This window comes from Mobula birostris, chromosome 10 (genome assembly GCF_030028105.1).
Source record: "Mobula birostris isolate sMobBir1 chromosome 10, sMobBir1.hap1, whole genome shotgun sequence".
Classification (NCBI taxonomy): Eukaryota; Metazoa; Chordata; class Chondrichthyes; order Myliobatiformes; family Myliobatidae; genus Mobula; species Mobula birostris.
In genome coordinates, this window is record NC_092379.1 from 58,704,073 (window position 1) to 58,727,539 (window position 23,467).

A 23,467-nucleotide genomic window follows, 5' to 3' on the forward strand; every position below is an offset into this window, starting at 1 on the left:
CTTGGAGAGGTATATGGAGGGTGCGGCTTGGAGAGGTATATGGAGGGTGCAACTTGGAGAGGTATATGGAGGGTGCAACTTGGAGAGGTATATGGAGGGTGTGGCTTGGAGAGGTATATGGAGGGTGTGGCTTGGAGAGGTATATGGAGGGTGCAACTTGGAGAGGTATATGGAGGGTGTGGCTTGGAGGGTGCAGGCTTGGAGAGGTATATGGAGGGTGTGGCTTGGAGAGGTATATGGAGGGTGTGGCTTGGAGAGGTATATGGAGGGTGCAACTTGGAGAGGTATATGGAGGGGTGAGGCTTGGAGAGGTATATGGAGGGTGCTGGCTTGGAGAGGTATATGGAGGGTGCGGCTTGGAGAGGTATATGGAGGGTGCAGCTTGGAGAGGTATATGGAGGGTGTGGCTTGGAGAGGTATATGGAGGGTGCAACTTGGAGAGGTATATGGAGGGTGCAACTTGGAGAGGTATATGGAGGGTGTGGCTTGGAGAGGTATATGGAGGGTGTGGCTTGGAGAGGTATATGGAGGGTGCAACTTGGAGAGGTATATGGAGGGTGCAGAGCTTGGAGAGGTATATGGAGGGTGCGGCTTGGAGAGGTATATGGAGGGTGCAACTTGGAGAGGTATATGGAGGGTGCAACTTGGAGAGGTATATGGAGGGTGTGGCTTGGAGAGGTATATGGAGGGTGTGGCTTGGAGAGGTATATGGAGGGTGCAACTTGGAGAGGTATATGGAGGGTGCAACTTGGAGAGGTATATGGAGGGTGCAGGCTTGGAGAGGTATATGGAGGGTGTGCTTGGAGAGGTATATGGAGGGTGCAACTTGGAGAGGTATATGGAGGGTGCAACTTGGAGAGGTATATGGAGGGTGTGGCTTGGAGAGGTATATGGAGGGTGTGGCTTGGAGAGGTATATGGAGGGTGCAACTTGGAGAGGTATATGGAGGGTGCAGCTTGGAGAGGTATATGGAGGGTGTGGCTTGGAGAGGTATATGGAGGGTGTGGCTTGGAGAGGTATATGGAGGGTGCAACTTGGAGAGGTATATGGAGGGTGTGGCTTGGAGAGGTATATGGAGGGTGCAACTTGGAGAGGTATATGGAGGGTGCAACTTGGAGAGGTATATGGAGGGTGTGGCTTGGAGAGGTATATGGAGGGTGTGGCTTGGAGAGGTATATGGAGGGTGCAACTTGGAGAGGTATATGGAGGGTGCAACTTGGAGAGGTATATGGAGGGTGCTGGCTTGGAGAGGTATATGGAGGGTGTGGCTTGGAGAGGTATATGGAGGGTGCAACTTGGAGAGGTATATGGAGGGTGGCTTGGAGAGGTATATGGAGGGTGTGGCTTGGAGAGGTATATGGAGGGTGCGGCTTGGAGGGTATGAGGGGCTTGAGAGGTATATGGAGGGTGTGGCTTGGAGAGGTATATGGAGGGTGTGGCTTGGAGAGGTATATGGAGGGTGCAACTTGGAGAGGTATATGGAGGGTGCGGCTTGGAGAGGTATATGGAGGGTGCAACTTGGAGAGGTATATGGAGGGTGTGGCTTGGAGAGGTATATGGAGGGTGCAACTTGGAGAGGTATATGGAGGGTGCGGCTTGGAGAGGTATATGGAGGGTGTGGCTTGGAGAGGTATATGGAGGGTGCAACTTGGAGAGGTATATGGAGGGTGCAACTTGGAGAGGTATATGGAGGGTGCAACTTGGAGAGGTATATGGAGGGTGTGGCTTGGAGAGGTATATGGAGGGTGCAACTTGGAGAGGTATATGGAGGGTGTGGCTTGGAGAGATATATGGAGGGTGCGGCTTGGAGAGGTATATGGAGGGTGCAGCTTGGAGAGGTATATGGAGGGTGCAACTTGGAGAGGTATATGGAGGGTGCGGCTTGGAGGGGTATATGGAGGGTGCGGCTTGGAGAGGTATATGGAGGGTGCAACTTGGAGAGGTATATGGAGGGTGCAACTTGGAGAGGTATATGGAGGGTGTGGCTTGGAGAGGTATATGGAGGGTGTGGCTTGGAGAGGTATATGGAGGGTGCGGCTTGGAGAGGTATATGGAGGGTGCAACTTGGAGAGGTATATGGAGGGTGTGGCTTGGAGAGGTATATGGAGGGTGCGGCTTGGAGAGGTATATGGAGGGTGCGGCTTGGAGAGGTATATGGAGGGTGCAACTTGGAGAGGTATATGGAGGGTGTGGCTTGGAGAGGTATATGGAGGGTGTGGCTTGGAGAGGTATATGGAGGGTGCAACTTGGAGAGGTATATGGAGGGTGTGGCTTGGAGAGGTATATGGAGGGTGCAACTTGGAGAGGTATATGGAGGGTGTGGCTTGGAGAGGTATATGGAGGGTGCAACTTGGAGAGGTATATGGAGGGTGCGGCTTGGAGAGGTATATGGAGGGTGCAACTTGGAGAGGTATATGGAGGGTGCAACTTGGAGAGGTATATGGAGGGTGTGGCTTGGAGAGGTATATGGAGGGTGTGGCTTGGAGAGGTATATGGAGGGTGCAACTTGGAGAGGTATATGGAGGGTGCAACTTGGAGAGGTATATGGAGGGTGCAACTTGGAGAGGTATATGGAGGGTGTGGCTTGGAGAGGTATATGGAGGGTGTGGCTTGGAGAGGTATATGGAGGGTGCAACTTGGAGAGGTATATGGAGGGTGCGGCTTGGAGAGGTATATGGAGGGTGTGGCTTGGAGAGGTATATGGAGGGTGTGGCTTGGAGAGGTATATGGAGGGTGCAACTTGGAGAGGTATATGGAGGGTGTGGCTTGGAGAGGTATATGGAGGGTGCAACTTGGAGAGGTATATGGAGGGTGCAACTTGGAGAGGTATATGGAGGGTGTGGCTTGGAGAGGTATATGGAGGGTGTGGCTTGGAGAGGTATATGGAGGGTGCAACTTGGAGAGGTATATGGAGGGTGCAACTTGGAGAGGTATATGGAGGGTGCGGCTTGGAGAGGTATATGGAGGGTGCAACTTGGAGAGGTATATGGAGGGTGCAACTTGGAGAGGTATATGGAGGGTGTGCTTGGAGAGGTATATGGAGGGTGTGGCTTGGAGAGGTATATGGAGGGTGCAACTTGGAGAGGTATATGGAGGGTGCAACTTGGAGAGGTATATGGAGGGTGCAACTTGGAGAGGTATATGGAGGGTGTGGCTTGGAGAGGTATATGGAGGGTGCAACTTGGAGAGGTATATGGAGGGTGCAACTTGGAGAGGTATATGGAGGGTGTGGCTTGGAGAGGTATATGGAGGGTGTGGCTTGGAGAGGTATATGGAGGGTGCAACTTGGAGAGGTATATGGAGGGTGCGGCTTGGAGAGGTATATGGAGGGTGTGGCTTGGAGAGGTATATGGAGGGTGTGGCTTGGAGAGGTATATGGAGGGTGCAACTTGGAGAGGTATATGGAGGGTGTGGCTTGGAGAGGTATATGGAGGGTGCAACTTGGAGAGGTATATGGAGGGTGCAACTTGGAGAGGTATATGGAGGGTGTGGCTTGGAGAGGTATATGGAGGGTGTGGCTTGGAGAGGTATATGGAGGGTGCAACTTGGAGAGGTATATGGAGGGTGCAACTTGGAGAGGTATATGGAGGGTGCGGCTTGGAGAGGTATATGGAGGGTGTGGCTTGGAGAGGTATATGGAGGGTGCAACTTGGAGAGGTATATGGAGGGTGCAACTTGGAGAGGTATATGGAGGGTGTGGCTTGGAGAGGTATATGGAGGGTGCGGCTTGGAGAGGTATATGGAGGGTGTGGCTTGGAGAGGTATATGGAGGGTGTGGCTTGGAGAGGTATATGGAGGGTGCAACTTGGAGAGGTATATGGAGGGTGCGGCTTGGAGAGGTATATGGAGGGTGCAACTTGGAGAGGTATATGGAGGGTGTGGCTTGGAGAGGTATATGGTGGGTGCAACTTGGAGAGGTATATGGAGGGTGCGGCTTGGAGAGGTATATGGAGGGTGTGGCTTGGAGAGGTATATGGAGGGTGCAACTTGGAGAGGTATATGGAGGGTGCAACTTGGAGAGGTATATGGAGGGTGCGGCTTGGAGAGGTATATGGAGGGTGCGGCTTGGAGAGGTATATGGAGGGTGCAACTTGGAGAGGTATATGGAGGGTGTGGCTTGGAGAGGTATATGGAGGGTGCAACTTGGAGAGGTATATGGAGGGTGCAACTTGGAGAGGTATATGGAGGGTGCGGCTTGGAGAGGTATATGGAGGGTGTGGCTTGGAGAGGTATATGGAGGGTGCAACTTGGAGAGGTATATGGAGGGTGCAACTTGGAGAGGTATATGGAGGGTGCGGCTTGGAGAGGTATATGGAGGGTGTGGCTTGGAGAGGTATATGGAGGGTGTGGCTTGGAGAGGTATATGGAGGGTGCAACTTGGAGAGGTATATGGAGGGTGCGGCTTGGAGAGGTATATGGAGGGTGCAACTTGGAGAGGTATATGGAGGGTGTGGCTTGGAGAGGTATATGGAGGGTGCAACTTGGAGAGGTATATGGAGGGTGCGGCTTGGAGAGGTATATGGAGGGTGTGGCTTGGAGAGGTATATGGAGGGTGCAACTTGGAGAGGTATATGGAGGGTGCAACTTGGAGAGGTATATGGAGGGTGCGGCTTGGAGAGGTATATGGAGGGTGCAACTTGGAGAGGTATATGGAGGGTGTGGCTTGGAGAGGTATATGGAGGGTGCGGCTTGGAGAGGTATATGGAGGGTGCAACTTGGAGAGGTATATGGAGGGTGCAACTTGGAGAGGTATATGGAGGGTGCGGCTTGGAGAGGTATATGGAGGGTGCAACTTGGAGAGGTATATGGAGGGTGCAACTTGGAGGGGTATATGGAGGGTGCAACTTGGAGAGGTATATGGAGGGTGCAACTTGGAGAGGTATATGGAGGGTGCGGCTTGGAGAGGTATATGGAGGGTGTGGCTTGGAGAGGTATATGGAGGGTGCAACTTGGAGAGGTATATGGAGGGTGCAACTTGGAGAGGTATATGGAGGGTGCAACTTGGAGAGGTATATGGAGGGTGTGGCTTGGAGAGGTATATGGAGGGTGCAACTTGGAGAGGTATATGGAGGGTGTGGCTTGGAGAGGTATATGGAGGGTGCGGCTTGGAGAGGTATATGGAGGGTGCGGCTTGGAGAGGTATATGGAGGGTGTGGCTTGGAGAGGTATATGGAGGGTGTGGCTTGGAGAGGTATATGGAGGGTGCAACTTGGAGAGGTATATGGAGGGTGCGGCTTGGAGAGGTATATGGAGGGTGCAACTTGGAGAGGTATATGGAGGGTGTGGCTTGGAGAGGTATATGGAGGGTGCAACTTGGAGAGGTATATGGAGGGTGCGGCTTGGAGAGGTATATGGAGGGTGTGGCTTGGAGAGGTATATGGAGGGTGCAACTTGGAGAGGTATATGGAGGGTGCAACTTGGAGAGGTATATGGAGGGTGCGGCTTGGAGAGGTATATGGAGGGTGCGGCTTGGAGAGGTATATGGAGGGTGCAACTTGGAGAGGTATATGGAGGGTGTGGCTTGGAGAGGTATATGGAGTGTGTGGCTTGGAGAGGTATATGGAGGGTGCAACTTGGAGAGGTATATGGAGGGTGCAACTTGGAGAGGTATATGGAGGGTGCGGCTTGGAGAGGTATATGGAGGGTGTGGCTTGGAGAGGTATATGGAGGGTGCAACTTGGAGAGGTATATGGAGGGTGTGGCTTGGAGAGGTATATGGAGGGTGCGGCTTGGAGAGGTATATGGAGGGTGCGGCTTGGAGAGGTATATGGAGGGTGTGGCTTGGAGAGGTATATGGAGGGTGTGGCTTGGAGAGGTATATGGAGGGTGCAACTTGGAGAGGTATATGGAGGGTGCGGCTTGGAGAGGTATATGGAGGGTGCAACTTGGAGAGGTATATGGAGGGTGTGGCTTGGAGAGGTATATGGAGGGTGCAACTTGGAGAGGTATATGGAGGGTGCGGCTTGGAGAGGTATATGGAGGGTGTGGCTTGGAGAGGTATATGGAGGGTGCAACTTGGAGAGGTATATGGAGGGTGCAACTTGGAGAGGTATATGGAGGGTGCGGCTTGGAGAGGTATATGGAGGGTGCGGCTTGGAGAGGTATATGGAGGGTGCAACTTGGAGAGGTATATGGAGGGTGTGGCTTGGAGAGGTATATGGAGGGTGCAACTTGGAGAGGTATATGGAGGGTGCAACTTGGAGAGGTATATGGAGGGTGCGGCTTGGAGAGGTATATGGAGGGTGTGGCTTGGAGAGGTATATGGAGGGTGCAACTTGGAGAGGTATATGGAGGGTGCAACTTGGAGAGGTATATGGAGGGTGCGGCTTGGAGAGGTATATGGAGGGTGTGGCTTGGAGAGGTATATGGAGGGTGTGGCTTGGAGAGGTATATGGAGGGTGCAACTTGGAGAGGTATATGGAGGGTGCGGCTTGGAGAGGTATATGGAGGGTGCAACTTGGAGAGGTATATGGAGGGTGTGGCTTGGAGAGGTATATGGAGGGTGCAACTTGGAGAGGTATATGGAGGGTGCGGCTTGGAGAGGTATATGGAGGGTGTGGCTTGGAGAGGTATATGGAGGGTGCAACTTGGAGAGGTATATGGAGGGTGCAACTTGGAGAGGTATATGGAGGGTGCGGCTTGGAGAGGTATATGGAGGGTGCAACTTGGAGAGGTATATGGAGGGTGTGGCTTGGAGAGGTATATGGAGGGTGCGGCTTGGAGAGGTATATGGAGGGTGCAACTTGGAGAGGTATATGGAGGGTGCAACTTGGAGAGGTATATGGAGGGTGCGGCTTGGAGAGGTATATGGAGGGTGCAACTTGGAGAGGTATATGGAGGGTGCAACTTGGAGGGGTATATGGAGGGTGCAACTTGGAGAGGTATATGGAGGGTGCAACTTGGAGAGGTATATGGAGGGTGCGGCTTGGAGAGGTATATGGAGGGTGTGGCTTGGAGAGGTATATGGAGGGTGCAACTTGGAGAGGTATATGGAGGGTGCAACTTGGAGAGGTATATGGAGGGTGCAACTTGGAGAGGTATATGGAGGGTGTGGCTTGGAGAGGTATATGGAGGGTGCAACTTGGAGAGGTATATGGAGGGTGTGGCTTGGAGAGGTATATGGAGGGTGCGGCTTGGAGATGTATATGGAGGGTGCGGCTTGGAGAGGTATATGGAGGGTGTGGCTTGGAGAGGTATATGGAGGGTGCAACTTGGAGAGGTATATGGAGGGTGCGGCTTGGAGAGGTATATGGAGGGTGCAACTTGGAGAGGTATATGGAGGGTGCAACTTGGAGAGGTATATGGAGGGTGTGGCTTGGAGAGGTATATGGAGGGTGCAACTTGGAGAGGTATATGGAGGGTGCGGCTTGGAGAGGTATATGGAGGGTGCGGCTTGGAGAGGTATATGGAGGGTGCGGCTTGGAGAGGTATATGGAGGGTGTGGCTTGGAGAGGTATATGGAGGGTGCGGCTTGGAGAGGTATATGGAGGGTGCAACTTGGAGAGGTATATGGAGGGTGTGGCTTGGAGAGGTATATGGAGGGTGCAACTTGGAGAGGTATATGGAGGGTGCGGCTTGGAGAGGTATATGGAGGGTGCAACTTGGAGAGGTATATGGAGGGTGTGGCTTGGAGAGGTATATGGAGGGTGTGGCTTGGAGAGGTATATGGAGGGTGCGGCTTGGAGAGGTATATGGAGGGTGCAACTTGGAGAGGTATATGGAGGGTGCGGCTTGGAGAGGTATATGGAGGGTGTGGCTTGGAGAGGTATATGGAGGGTGCGGCTTGGAGAGGTATATGGACGGTGTGGCTTGGAGAGGTATATGGAGGGTGCAACTTGGAGAGGTATATGGAGGGTGCGGCTTGGAGAGGTATATGGAGGGTGCAACTTGGAGAGGTATATGGAGGGTGCAACTTGGAGAGGTATATGGAGGGTGTGGCTTGGAGAGGTATATGGAGGGTGCAACTTGGAGAGGTATATGGAGGGTGCGGCTTGGAGAGGTATATGGAGGGTGCGGCTTGGAGAGGTATATGGAGGGTGCGGCTTGGAGAGGTATATGGAGGGTGTGGCTTGGAGAGGTATATGGAGGGTGCGGCTTGGAGAGGTATATGGAGGGTGCAACTTGGAGAGGTATATGGAGGGTGTGGCTTGGAGAGGTATATGGAGGGTGCAACTTGGAGAGGTATATGGAGGGTGCGGCTTGGAGAGGTATATGGAGGGTGCAACTTGGAGAGGTATATGGAGGGTGTGGCTTGGAGAGGTATATGGAGGGTGTGGCTTGGAGAGGTATATGGAGGGTGCGGCTTGGAGAGGTATATGGAGGGTGCGGCTTGGAGAGGTATATGGAGGGTGTGGCTTGGAGAGGTATATGGAGGGTGCGGCTTGGAGAGGTATATGGAGGGTGCAACTTGGAGAGGTATATGGAGGGTGCAACTTGGAGAGGTATATGGAGGGTGCAACTTGGAGAGGTATATGGAGGGTGCAACTTGGAGAGGTATATGGAGGGTGCGGCTTGGAGAGGTATATGGAGGGTGCAACTTGGAGAGGTATATGGAGGGTGCAACTTGGAGAGGTATATGGAGGGTGCAACTTGGAGAGGTATATGGAGGGTGTGGCTTGGAGAGGTATATGGAGGGTGCAACTTGGAGAGGTATATGGAGGGTGCAACTTGGAGAGGTATATGGAGGGTGCGGCTTGGAGAGGTATATGGAGGGTGCAACTTGGAGAGGTATATGGAGGGTGCAACTTGGAGAGGTATATGGAGGGTGCAACTTGGAGAGGTATATGGAGGGTGCAACTTGGAGAGGTATATGGAGGGTGCAACTTGGAGAGGTATATGGAGGGTGCAACTTGGAGAGGTATATGGAGGGTGCAACTTGGAGAGGTATATGGAGGGTGCAACTTGGAGAGGTATATGGAGGGTGTGGCTTGGAGAGGTATATGGAGGGTGCAACTTGGAGAGGTATATGGAGGGTGCAACTTGGAGAGGTATATGGAGGGTGTGGCTTGGAGAGGTATATGGAGGGTGCGGCTTGAAGAGGTATATGGAGGGTGCAACTTGGAGAGGTATATGGAGGGTGCGGCTTGGAGAGGTATATGGAGGGTGCGGCTTGGAGAGGTATATGGAGGGTGCGGCTTGGAGAGGTATATGGAGGGTGCAACTTGGAGAGGTATATGGAGGGTGTGGCTTGGAGAGGTATATGGAGGGTGCAACTTGGAGAGGTATATGGAGGGTGCGGCTTGGAGAGGTATATGGAGGGTGCGGCTTGGAGAGGTATATGGAGGGTGCGGCTTGGAGAGGTATATGGAGGGTGTGGCTTGGAGAGGTATATGGAGGGTGCGGCTTGGAGAGGTATATGGAGGGTGCAACTTGGAGAGGTATATGGAGGGTGTGGCTTGGAGAGGTATATGGAGGGTGCAACTTGGAGAGGTATATGGAGGGTGCGGCTTGGAGAGGTATATGGAGGGTGCAACTTGGAGAGGTATATGGAGGGTGCGGCTTGGAGAGGTATATGGAGGGTGTGGCTTGGAGAGGTATATGGAGGGTGCGGCTTGGAGAGGTATATGGAGGGTGCAACTTGGAGAGGTATATGGAGGGTGCGGCTTGGAGAGGTATATGGAGGGTGTGGCTTGGAGAGGTATATGGAGGGTGCGGCTTGGAGAGGTATATGGAGGGTGCAACTTGGAGAGGTATATGGAGGGTGCAACTCGGAGAGGTATATGGAGGGTGCAACTTGGAGAGGTATATGGAGGGTGCAACTTGGAGAGGTATATGGAGGGTGCGGCTTGGAGAGGTATATGGAGGGTGCAACTTGGAGAGGTATATGGAGGGTGCAACTTGGAGAGGTATATGGAGGGTGCAACTTGGAGAGGTATATGGAGGGTGCGGCTTGGAGAGGTATATGGAGGGTGCAACTTGGAGAGGTATATGGAGGGTGCAACTTGGAGAGGTATATGGAGGGTGCGGCTTGGAGAGGTATATGGAGGGTGCAACTTGGAGAGGTATATGGAGGGTGCAACTTGGAGAGGTATATGGAGGGTGCAACTTGGAGAGGTATATGGAGGGTGCAACTTGGAGAGGTATATGGAGGGTGCAACTTGGAGAGGTATATGGAGGGTGCAACTTGGAGAGGTATATGGAGGGTGCAACTTGGAGAGGTATATGGAGGGTGCAACTTGGAGAGGTATATGGAGGGTGTGGCTTGGAGAGGTATATGGAGGGTGCAACTTGGAGAGGTATATGGAGGGTGCAACTTGGAGAGGTATATGGAGGGTGTGGCTTGGAGAGGTATATGGAGGGTGTGGCTTGGAGAGGTATATGGAGGGTGCAACTTGGAGAGGTATATGGAGGGTGTGGCTTGGAGAGGTATATGGAGGGTGCGGCTTGGAGAGGTATATGGAGGGTGCGGCTTGGAGAGGTATATGGAGGGTGCAACTTGGAGAGGTATATGGAGGGTGTGGCTTGGAGAGGTATATGGAGGGTGCAACTTGGAGAGGTATATGGAGGGTGCGGCTTGGAGAGGTATATGGAGGGTGTGGCTTGGAGAGGTATATGGAGGGTGCAACTTGGAGAGGTATATGGAGGGTGCAACTTGGAGAGGTATATGGAGGGTGTGGCTTGGAGAGGTATATGGAGGGTGCGGCTTGGAGAGGTATATGGAGGGTGCGGCTTGGAGAGGTATATGGAGGGTGCGGCTTGGAGAGGTATATGGAGGGTGCAACTTGGAGAGGTATATGGAGGGTGCGGCTTGGAGAGATATATGGAGGGTGTGGCTTGGAGAGGTATATGGAGGGTGTGGCTTGGAGAGATATATGGAGGGTGCAACTTGGAGAGGTATATGGAGGGTGTGGCTTGGAGAGGTATATGGAGGGTGCAACTTGGAGAGGTATATGGAGGGTGCAACTTGGAGAGGTATATGGAGGGTGTGGCTTGGAGAGGTATATGGAGGGTGCGGCTTGGAGAGGTATATGGAGGGTGCAACTTGGAGAGGTATATGGAGGGTGCAACTTGGAGAGGTATATGGAGGGTGTGGCTTGGAGAGGTATATGGAGGGTGCAACTTGGAGAGGTATATGGAGGGTGCAACTTGGAGAGGTATATGGAGGGTGCGGCTTGGAGAGGTATATGGAGGGTGCAACTTGGAGAGGTATATGGAGGGTGTGGCTTGGAGAGGTATATGGAGGGTGTGGCTTGGAGAGGTATATGGAGGGTGTGGCTTGGAGAGGTATATGGAGGGTGTGGCTTGGAGAGGTATATGGAGGGTGTGGCTTGGAGAGGTATATGGAGGGTGCGGCTTGGAGAGGTATATGGAGGGTGTGGCTTGGAGAGGTATATGGAGGGTGTGGCTTGGAGAGGTATATGGAGGGTGCGGCTTGGAGAGGTATATGGAGGGTGCAACTTGGAGAGGTATATGGAGGGTGCAACTTGGAGAGGTATATGGAGGGTGTGGCTTGGAGAGGTATATGGAGGGTGTGGCTTGGAGAGATATATGGAGGGTGTGGCTTGGAGAGGTATATGGAGGGTGCAACTTGGAGAGGTATATGGAGGGTGTGGCTTGGAGAGGTATATGGAGGGTGTGGCTTGGAGAGGTATATGGAGGGTGCGGCTTGGAGAGGTATATGGAGGGTGCAACTTGGAGAGGTATATGGAGGGTGTGGCTTGGAGAGGTATATGGAGGGTGTGGCTTGGAGAGGTATATGGAGGGTGCGGCTTGGAGAGGTATATGGAGGGTGCGGCTTGGAGAGGTATATGGAGGGTGTGGCTTGGAGAGGTATATGGAGGGTGCGGCTTGGAGAGGTATATGGAGGGTGCAACTTGGAGAGGTATATGGAGGGTGCAACTTGGAGAGGTATATGGAGGGTGCAACTTGGAGAGGTATATGGAGGGTGCGGCTTGGAGAGGTATATGGAGGGTGTGGCTTGGAGAGGTATATGGAGGGTGCAACTTGGAGAGGTATATGGAGGGTGCAACTTGGAGAGGTATATGGAGGGTGCAACTTGGAGAGGTATATGGAGGGTGCGGCTTGGAGAGGTATATGGAGGGTGCAACTTGGAGAGGTATATGGAGGGTGCAACTTGGAGAGATATATGGAGGGTGTGGCTTGGAGAGGTATATGGAGGGTGTGGCTTGGAGAGATATATGGAGGGTGCAACTTGGAGAGGTATATGGAGGGTGTGGCTTGGAGAGGTATATGGAGGGTGCGGCTTGGAGAGGTATATGGAGGGTGCGGCTTGGAGAGGTATATGGAGGGTGCAACTTGGAGAGGTATATGGAGGGTGCAACTTGGAGAGGTATATGGAGGGTGTGGCTTGGAGAGGTATATGGAGGGTGTGGCTTGGAGAGGTATATGGAGGGTGTGGCTTGGAGAGGTATATGGAGGGTGCAACTTGGAGAGGTATATGGAGGGTGTGGCTTGGAGAGGTATATGGAGGGTGCAACTTGGAGAGGTATATGGAGGGTGTGGCTTGGAGAGGTATATGGAGGGTGCAACTTGGAGAGGTATATGGAGGGTGTGGCTTGGAGAGGTATATGGAGGGTGCAACTTGGAGAGGTATATGGAGGGTGCAACTTGGAGAGGTATATGGAGGGTGCAACTTGGAGAGGTATATGGAGGGTGTGGCTTGGAGAGGTATATGGAGGGTGCGGCTTGGAGAGGTATATGGAGGGTGCAACTTGGAGAGGTATATGGAGGGTGCAACTTGGAGAGGTATATGGAGGGTGCGGCTTGGAGAGGTATATGGAGGGTGCAACTTGGAGAGGTATATGGAGGGTGCAACTTGGAGAGGTATATGGAGGGTGTGGCTTGGAGAGGTATATGGAGGGTGCGGCTTGGAGAGATATATGGAGGGTGCAACTTGGAGAGGTATATGGAGGGTGCAACTTGGAGAGGTATATGGAGGGTGTGGCTTGGAGAGGTATATGGAGGGTGCAACTTGGAGAGGTATATGGAGGGTGCGGCTTGGAGAGGTATATGGAGGGTGTGGCTTGGAGAGGTATATGGAGGGTGTGGCTTGGAGAGGTATATGGAGGGTGCAACTTGGAGAGGTATATGGAGGGTGTGGCTTGGAGAGGTATATGGAGGGTGTGGCTTGGAGAGGTATATGGAGGGTGCAACTTGGAGAGGTATATGGAGGGTGCAACTTGGAGAGGTATATGGAGGGTGTGGCTTGGAGAGGTATATGGAGGGTGCAACTTGGAGAGGTATATGGAGGGTGCAACTTGGAGAGGTATATGGAGGGTGCAACTTGGAGAGGTATATGGAGGGTGCAACTTGGAGAGGTATATGGAGGGTGCAACTTGGAGAGGTATATGGAGGGTGCAACTTGGAGAGGTATATGGAGGGTGCGGCTTGGAGAGGTATATGGAGGGTGTGGCTTGGAGAGGTATATGGAGGGTGCGGCTTGGAGAGGTATATGGAGGGTGCAACTTGGAGAGGTATATGGAGGGTGCAACTTGGAGAGGTATATGGAGGGTGCAACTTGGAGAGGTATATGGAGGGTGTGGCTTGGAGAGGTATATGGAGGGTGCGGCTTGGAGAGATATATGGAGGGTGCAACTTGGAGAGGTATATGGAGGGTGCAACTTGGAGAGGTATATGGAGGGTGTGGCTTGGAGAGGTATATGGAGGGTGCAACTTGGAGAGGTATATGGAGGGTGCAACTTGGAGAGGTATATGGAGGGTGCAACTTGGAGAGGTATATGGAGGGTGCAACTTGGAGAGGTATATGGAGGGTGCAACTTGGAGAGGTATATGGAGGGTGCAACTTGGAGAGGTATATGGAGGGTGCAACTTGGAGAGGTATATGGAGGGTGCAACTTGGAGAGGTATATGGAGGGTGTGGCTTGGAGAGGTATATGGAGGGTGTGGCTTGGAGAGGTATATGGAGGGTGCAACTTGGAGAGGTATATGGAGGGTGTGGCTTGGAGAGGTATATGGAGGGTGTGGCTTGGAGAGGTATATGGAGGGTGCAACTTGGAGAGGTATATGGAGGGTGTGGCTTGGAGAGGTATATGGAGGGTGCGGCTTGGAGAGATATATGGAGGGTGCGGCTTGGAGAGGTATAGGCTGGATGGTGGGAAATGGAAACTAGCAAGATGGGTACTGTGCTCAGTGTAGACTCATTGGGCCAAAGGGCCTGTTTCAGAGTCAACGACTCAAAATGGTATTTTTTATAAACCATTTTCAAGTCTTAAAATATCCAAATCATCTTGTGGAGATTTTAACTACATTCATTGGCATAGTGATTATCAATACACCTCAACATAATAATCTGCAAAGTTCTTTGGGATATCGGAGATGTACATCTTGATCATTTCTGTATCATGTGCTAAAATATTGTTAACATAATTAAAATGCAGTCCAAAATCATCCCAGCTTTCAGCGTATTACAATGCCAACTGCATGTTTAATTGAATTCAAGTGAATGCAGATATCTTAAGATCATGAAAAGAACTGCAGTAGTGAAAGGCTTGGAATTCCTTCCTTCCCTTTATTTGAGTGAATAGTCTTGGAGAAGGTTTGTGAAGAACATTGGCACCAAGAAAGAACAAAGTTCAAAGTTTAAGTAAAATATATTGTCAAAGTGCATGCATGTCACCACATACAACTCCGAGAAACTTTTTCCTGTGGGCATATTCAGCAATCTATAGAACAGCAACTATAAACAGGATCAATGAAAGAGCAAGTAGAACGTAAAAGTCAACAGACTGTGCAAATGTAAATATGAATAAATAGCAATAAATAACCAGAGCACGAAAAATCAAAACAAAGATTCCTTATAGTGAGATCATTGGTTGTGGGAACACCAGAAATAGAATGAGTGTAATTATCCTCTTTTGTTGAAGAGACTGATGGCTGAGGGGTAGTCACTGTTCTTGAACCTAGAAGTGTGAGTCCTGAGGCACCTGTACCTTCTACCTGATGGTAGCAGTGAGAAAAGAGCATGACCAGGGTGGTGAGGATCTTTGTTGACGGATGCTGCTTTCCTGCAATAGCGTTTCATGTAGATGTGCTCACTGGTTGGGAGGGTTTTACCCATGACGTACTGGGCTGAATCCACTACTTTCTATAGGACTTTCCTCTCAAAGGCGTTGGAGTTCCCATACCAGGCCATAATGCAGCCAGTAAGCACACTTTCCACCACACATCTATAGAAGTTTGTCAGGATTTTTGATGACATGCCAACTGTCCGCAGACTCCTGAGGAAGTAGAGATGCTGCCGTGCTTTCTTCACAATAACACTTATATGATGGGTCCAGGGCGATTCCTCTGAGATAGTGACACCCAGGAATTTAAAGTTCCTGACCCTCTGATCCTCCAGTGATTACTGGCTCATGGACTCTGATTTCCTTCTCCTGAAGTTCTTTGGTGTTAATGACATTGAGTGAGAGGCTGATGTAATGACACCACTCAGCCAAATTTTCAATGTCTCTCCTGTATGCTGAGTCATCACCATCTTTGATACAGCCCACAACAGTAAACTTGAATATTGTGTTTGTTATATTGGTGTTAAATTGCATTCAATGTGGCAGCACATCTGTGTGTTCATATTAATCTTTATAATGAAGGAAATTCTCACAAGATGCTTATACATTATTCTTTTTTTTATATGTGGTACATTACCATAAACTAATTTTTAATACTTACAGTATCTGATTATACTCAGATCCATTGTAAATTCTGAACATACAATTTTCTATTTAACCATTCAAATATGAAAATATTAAACTAAGCAAAAGAAGTAAACTGCTTCTGGTAATAACTTACAGCTTTTTCTAAAATTTGGCATCAATCAGTCTTGCAGAACAGGGGAAAGGGTCTTTTTTTAAGTTTCTGTGGTGTTAATGTGATAAAGTTATCTGTTACATTATGTTGCACCAGGCTCAAGAGAAGGTCCACAGAAAGCAATCTTAATATGACACTCTGAAGGATAAGATCTCAGATTTGTACTTTTATTTTTTAATGCGCAATATATCGCCTAGCAATAAGAAATGCTGAGAGATTAAATGAGCCATCAAGGTGTTTTTTAAATGTAGTTTTATACAACCATGCTGAACCTAATGTGAAAATTATGTCACCTGTGAACACCAATCATAACCAATGTCATTTTACAATCAACACACATCAAAGTTGCTGGTGAACGCAGCAGGCCAAGCAGCATCTGTAGGAAGAGGTGCAGTCGACGTTTCAGGCCAAGACCTTTCGTCAGGACTTGTGCTTTAGTACAAAGGTTTCAAAAGTACATTTAATGTCAGAGAAGTGTATACAATATACACCCTGAAATGCTTTTTCTTTGCAACCATCCATGAAAACAGAGGAATGCCACAAAGAATGAATAGCAGTTAAATGTTGGAACCCTAAAGTCCCCCCCACCCAGCACCCCTCCCTCCCTTCTGGTCATAAATGGCAGCAAGGCAACAATTCTCTCTACCCCCCAGCAAAAAAAGCATCGTGCGCACTCAAGTGTGAGCAAAGCAACAGCAAAGACACAGACTTGCAGTTAATCCAAAGACTTCATGTTTCACCTGGTATTCAGCATACCACAGGCTCTCTCTCTCTCTCTCTCTCTCTCACTCTCCTCTCTCCCCCTAATAAGAAAGAAAGAGATGTCTCTGTTTCACAGTGAGAGGGGAGACATAACAAACAGCTTGCTGGTTTACGATGTTAAAAGTCCATTGCATCACTTTTTCCGAGCTCTGTGCCCAAAGATCTCGGGTCTCTAGGCACACAGCCAGAGATCTTCTGTCTCCAATGACACGTGGATCTCCTGCAGAAGCACTGACCTCTGATCCCCCTGTCTCCAGAGACACGAAACCTCGGTCTTCTGAAGGCGAGCGAAGCTCTTAGGCCAAGCCCTTGGAGTGCCAAACAACAGCCATTTGTGAAACCCTGAGAACAAGTCCCATTCCCACAAAGAACCGAAGTCAGCATGTAACCCCAGGTCAGGATCTTCAAAAGAACACTGAAAGGGTAAAATTGAGATATTAAAGATAGAAATAGAGCTGTTTCCGAAGATGCAAACTAAGGAGTCACCGTTAGGCACCATTAATTGTCCTACACTTGGGGATTATACTGAAAATATTGTAAGTTTAGCTTTGGTGTGACATTAAAGTCCAACTTTAAATGCACTGAACTCTATGGTAGGGAGACACTTATTCTAACTTAAGTAGATGCCAGTATTTACAGGTGGAGAATCAGAGATTCGGGTCCCTCCAGTGAAGAGGTTACAGAGGATCTATATGTGCAAAACATCTATATCCTCAAATGGAAACATTTTCACTGTAATAATGTGGAAGATAGATTTATAGAGTATAACAAGACATTATAAGACCATAAAACCACAGGACATAGGAGCAGAATCCAGCCATTAGGCGCATCGAATCTGCTCCCCCATTTGATCATAGCTGATTAATTTCCCTCTCAACTCCATTCTCCCACCTTCTCCCTGTAATCTTTCACACACTGAATTAACAAGAACCTATCAAACTCCACCTTAAATACACCCAATGACCTGTCCTCCACAGCAGCCATTGTCAATGAATTCCACAGATTCACCATCCTCTGACTAAAGAAATCCTTCCTCATCTCCATTCTAAATGATTGCTTCTCTATTCTGAGGTTTTGCCCTAGTCCTAGACTCTGCCACTACAGAAAACAGCCTCTCTACATCCACCCTATCTTGCCCTTTCAACATTTGATAGGTTTCAATGAGATCCCTCCCCATTTTTCTAAATTCCAGTGAGTACAGGCCCAGAGCCATCAAATTCTCCTCATACGATAAGCCTCTAATTCCCAGAAACAATGTTGTGAATCTCCTTTGAACCCCCTCCAGTTTCAGCACATCCTTTCTTAGATAACAGATCCAAAACTGCTCACGATACTCCAACTGAGGCCTCACCAGTGCCTTATAAAGCCTCAACATTACATCCTTGTTCTTATAGAAACATAGAAACACAGATAACTTCACATTTATCCACATTAAATTGCATCTGCCATGAATTTGCCCACTCACCCAACCTATCCAAGTCACCCTGCATCCTCTTAGCAACCTCCTCACAGCTAACACTGCCACCCAGCTTCGTGTCATCCGCAAACTTGTTCTAGTCCTCCTGAAATGAGTGCTAACGTCACATTTGCCTTCCTCACCACAGGCTCAACCTGCAAGTTAACCAAAAGGGAATCCTGCACAAGGACTCCCATGTCCCTTTGCATCTTGGATTTTTGAATTTTCTTCCTGTTTAGAAAATAGTTTATGCTGTTATTCCTTCTACCAAACGGCATGACCATACACTTCCCGACACTGTATTCCACTGCACCTGCTTTGCCCATTCTCCTAATCTGTCAAAGTCCTTCTGCAGCTTCCCTGTTTCCTCAACACTGCATGCACATTCACCTATCTTTATATCATGCACAAACTTGGCCACAAAGCCATCAATTCCATCATCCAAATCTTGACCTATAACGTAAAAAGAAATAGTCCCAACATAGACACCTGTGGAACACCACTAATCACCAGCAGCCAATCATAAAAGGCTTCTTTTATTCCCACTCTTTGCCTCCTGCCCATCAGCCACTGCTCCATTCATGCTAGCATTTGTTCTGGAATACCATGGCCTCTTATCTTGCTAAGCAGCTTCATATGTGGCATCTTGTCAAAGGTCTTCTGAAATTCCAAGTACACAATATCCATCAATTCTCCTTTCTCTACCCTACTTGTTATTTCTTCAAAGAATTCCAACAGATTTGTCAGGCAAGATATTCCCTTAAAAAAACCATGCCTTCAAGTTCCCTGAAGTCTCATCCTTAACAATGGACTCCAACATCTTCCCAGCCTGTGAGGTCAGACTAACCAGCTTTTGTCTGCCTCCCTCCCTTCTTGAAGAGTGGAGTGGTGTTATCTTGGATCACAGGTAAACAAGATGGTGAAAAAAGCATCTGACACCCTTGGCATGTCAACAGTCAGAGCAACAGGGGACCTAATGCCCATCCCTGCAGTATACCATTGAAACAGAGCTCCACTCTGATAAGCAGTCCTCCATTATTACTCTCTGGATTCTTCCACGAAGCTAAGTTTTATCTAGCTTGCTGGCTTTCTCTGGATCCCATGTGGTGAAACCAACCATATGTGACTAAAAGTCCAACTGATCTATATCCCATTCTGTCCTATGGAAACCATCTACACCATTCATGATGCCAACAATCTTTATGTTATCTGCAAGCTTACTAATGCACCTGTCTATGTTTTAATCCAAATCATGTATCGCAAACAACAAAGATCGCAATAAGGATCCCTGTGCAACATCACTAGTCATGAACCTCCAGCCAATATAAGACCCATTGGCAACTACTCTCCACCTTCACTATTGGTAAGCCAATTCTGAATCCAAATGGTGAAGTCACATGCAGCCATGCACCATAATCTTCTGACTGAGTTTATCATGAGTGACCTTGTCATAAATCTTACTAAATTCCATGTATATAACATGCACAGCTCTATTTTTATAAATCACCTTCACTATCTCCTAGAAAACCTGAATTATATCAGTAATATATGACCTGCTCCTCAAAAAGACAGGCAGAATGTACCTAATTAGGCCATAATTTTCCAAATCCTCATAAATCCTCTCCCTAAGAATCCTCTCAAATAGCTTCCTTACTATAGACACTTGTTTCCAGTATAATCCCTATTTAACATCTTGAACAATGGAAAAACGTTAGTTTCTCATTAGTCCTCCAAGGCCTCACCTTTGTTTAGAGTCGTTGAAGGTAAGGGCCCCAGCAATCTCATTGTTTACCTCTGTCTGTAACCTGAAGTATATCGCATCAGGCCCTGGGGACATAGCCAGCTGATTGTTCTTCAAGGGAACCAACACCACCTATTTCTATTTCTTCATCTATATTTATTCAATTAAGAGCAAGGTCTGCACAGAGGACTCAAATACTTCCTGTGTGATCCACATAGTGGTTAGCTATATCCTTTCTGCTAGCTATCAGAAAGCTTTCTGTTAAGCTATCATATGGTCCCTTCCCTCAACATGAAGACCTCAGCTTCACAGATACACCACAATGCCTTCAGCTGCTACTCCAGCTCCAGAACACGGTGTCCTCCTGCTAGACCTAGTGACACCTCCTGGACAGGCAATTCATAAATTTCCTTCTGACAGGGAGATCGTGCAGTCCATGGTGTCAATGCCCTAACGACTCTGTAATATCCCTTACACTGCCATTAATATTATCTGGGATATTTCATGTGGAAAAATTTAGATTGGCCAATCGAACCAGTAATCAGTATGTCTTTGGTTGTGGGCGAAATAACAGGATCCATGCTGCCAACCCTCTGCAGACCTCTCACAGACTGCACTGGAGATCATAACCCAGCTTGACTCACTGAAGTTGAGAGACAGCTGCTCAACCTTAGCAGTGCTAGACCATCCACCATGTCACCGGAATACCGGAAGTGTCCACGACTTCCCACATGGAGAAGGATGTGCATTCTCACCTTCCTAGTAATTTTTAAACTGGAAGGTTGTTAGAAAGGCTTACCACTTTCTTTGAAGAGTGGAGAGTGGCTCATGTTGTGCCTTTGTTTACTGAGAGCTGCAAGAGCAAGCCAGGGAACTACAGGCCAGTGCTATTAGCATTAATGGTGGGAATGTTACTGCGCATGATGATGAGAAACGGGACTCACCATCATTTGGAAGCTAACGACTGATTAGGAGTAGTCAGCATGATTTTGGGTGTGTGGAAGTGCCTCATGAATTTGATTGAACATTCTGAAGAGTTGACCAAGAGGATTGATAAGGAAAGGGTTGTAGACATAGTTAGCATCAATTTTAGCAAGGCCCTAGACAAGATCTGACAGGGTAGGCCAGTCTAGAAGACTAGATCACATGGGTTCCAGTGTGAGCAAGCCATTTAATACAAAATTGGTTTGATGGAAGGAGTTTGAGAGTGGTAGCAGAGGGATGATTTTCAGATTGGAGGTCTGTGAACAGTAGTGTACCACAGGGGTTGCTGCTGGGTGCCCTGATGTTTGCCATTAGGTGAGAATATAGGTGGTATGATCACTCATCCTGCAGATGACACTAAACTGGTCTGAAGTGGACAGTGAAGTATAGCCACAGAAGCAATCCTTTTGTCCATCTGGTCAAAGGTACATTTAATGTCAGAGAAATGTATACGATATACATCCTGAAATGCTTTTTCTTCACAACCATCATCTAAATCAGAGGAGTGCCCTCAAAGAGTGAATGACAGTTAAATGTTAGAATCTCTCCCCAGCTCCCCTCCCTCCCTCACATAAACAGCAGCAAGCGATAATCCCCCTACCCTACCAGCGAGCGGGGAGACATAACAAACAACTCGCTGGTTTATGATGTTAAAAGTCCATTGTGTCGCTTTCTCAGAGCTCTCTGCCCAACGATATCAGGTCTCCGGGCATACAGCAGAGATCTTCCAACTCCCCCAATGCACCGATCTCCTGCCGGGAGACTGACCTTCGATCCGCCCGTCTCCAGAGCCACAAGATCTTGGATATCCGAAGGCGAGTGAAGCTCTTAGGCCGCATCCTTGGTATGTCGAATAACGGCCAGTCATGGAACCCCGAGAGTGGGTCCCATTCCTGTAAAGAACTGAAGTCAGCGTGTAACTCCAGGTTAGGGCCTTCAAAAAAAACCTTGAAAGGGAAGAATAGAGATGTTAAAGATGCAAATAGAGCTGTTTCCGAAGATGCAAACAAAGGAGTCACTGTTTAGTGCCATCATAACTAAGCTCTGCCCTCTTCTGCCACTTAGTCCATGCCAAAGCCATTTAAACTGCCTACTCCCAACATTCTGCAATGGGACCATAGCCCTCCATATCCCTACTATCCATGTACCTATCCAAACTTCTCTTAAATGTTGAAATCAAACTCACTTTCCAGGGATGGCGGGACTCGTATGTTGAAAGATTGCAGCGACTGGGCTTGTATACACTGACATTTAGAAAGATGAGAGGGGATCTGATTGAAACATATAAGATTATTAAGGGATTGGACACACTGGAGGCAGGAAACATGTTCCTGATGTTGGGGGGGGGGAGTCCGGAACCAGAGGCCACAGTTTAAGAATAAGGGATAGGCCATTTAGAACGATGTTGAGGAAAAACTTTTTCACCCAGAGAGTTGTGGATCTGTGGAATGCTCTGCCTCAGAAGGCAGTGGAGGCCAATTCTCTGGATGCTTTCAAGAAAGAGTTAGATAGAGCTCTTAATGATAGTGGAGTCAAGGGATATGGGGAGAAGGCAGGAACGGGGTACTGATTGTGGATGATCAATGAATGGCGGTGCTGACTTGAAGGGTCGAATGGCCTACTCCTGCACCTATTGTCTATTGTCTATTGTCAACTCATTCCACACTCACACTCACATGTGTGAAGAAGTTTCCCCTCATCTTCCCCTTAAACTTCTCATCTTTCACCATTAACCCATGACCTCTGGTTGTAGTCCCACCCAATCTCAGTGGAAAAAGTCTGCATGCATTTACCCAATCTATACACCATATAAATTTGTATACCTCTATCAAATCTCCTCTCAATCTTCTATGTTCTAAAGAATACAGTCCTAACCTGTTCAATCTTTCCTTATAACTTGGGTCCTCCAGACGCAGCAACAGCCATAGAAACCATAGAAACTACAGCACAGAAACAGGCCTTTTGACCCTTCTTGGCTGTGCCGAACCATTTTCTGCCTAGTCCCACTGACTTGCACACGGACCATATCCCTCCATACACCTCCCATCCATGTATCTGCCCAATTTATTCTTAAATGTTAAAGAAGAACCCGCATTTACCACCTCATCTGGCAGCTCATTCCATACTCCCACCACTCTCTGTGTGAAGAAGCCCCCCCTAATGTTCCCTTTAAACTTTTCCCCCCTCACCCTTAACCCATGTCCTCTGGTTTTTTTCTCCCCTTGCCTCAGTGGAAAAAGCCTGCTTGCATTCACTCTATCTATACCCATCATAATTTTATATACCTCTATCAAATCTCCCCTCATTCTTCTACGCTCCAGGGAATAAAGTCCTAACCTATTCAACCTTTCTCTGTAACTGAGTTTCTCAAGTCCTGGCAACATCCTTGTAAACTTTCTCTGCACTCTTTCAACCTTATTTATATCCTTCCTGTAATTTGGTGACCAAAACTGAACATAATACTCCAGATTCGGCCTCACCAATGCCTTATACTACCTCATCATAACATTTCAGCTCTTATACTCAATACTTTGATTAATAAAGGCCAATGTACCAAAAGCTCTCTTTACAACCCTATCTAACTGTGATGCTACTTTTAGGGAATTTTGTATCTGTATTCCCAGATCCCTCTGTTCCACTGCACTCCTCAGTGCCTTACCATTAACCCTATATGTTCTACCTTGGTTTGTCCTTCCAACGTGCAATACCTCACACTTGTCAGTATTAAACTCCATCTGCCA

At 48.6% G+C, this 23,467-nt stretch overlaps 1 protein-coding gene across 1 annotated transcript in view; it reads left to right on the top strand.

Annotated features, from left to right (window-relative positions):
* LOC140203690 (T-box transcription factor TBX22-like) overlaps positions 1 to 23,467 on the top strand; it is a 39,952-nt gene that overhangs the window by 12,993 nt on the left and 3,492 nt on the right. The window contains exon 6 of the mRNA XM_072269736.1: positions 21,405 to 21,570. Coding sequence (XP_072125837.1) covers positions 21,405 to 21,570 — 166 coding nt within the window. The remainder of the gene's footprint in view (positions 1 to 21,404; positions 21,571 to 23,467) is intronic.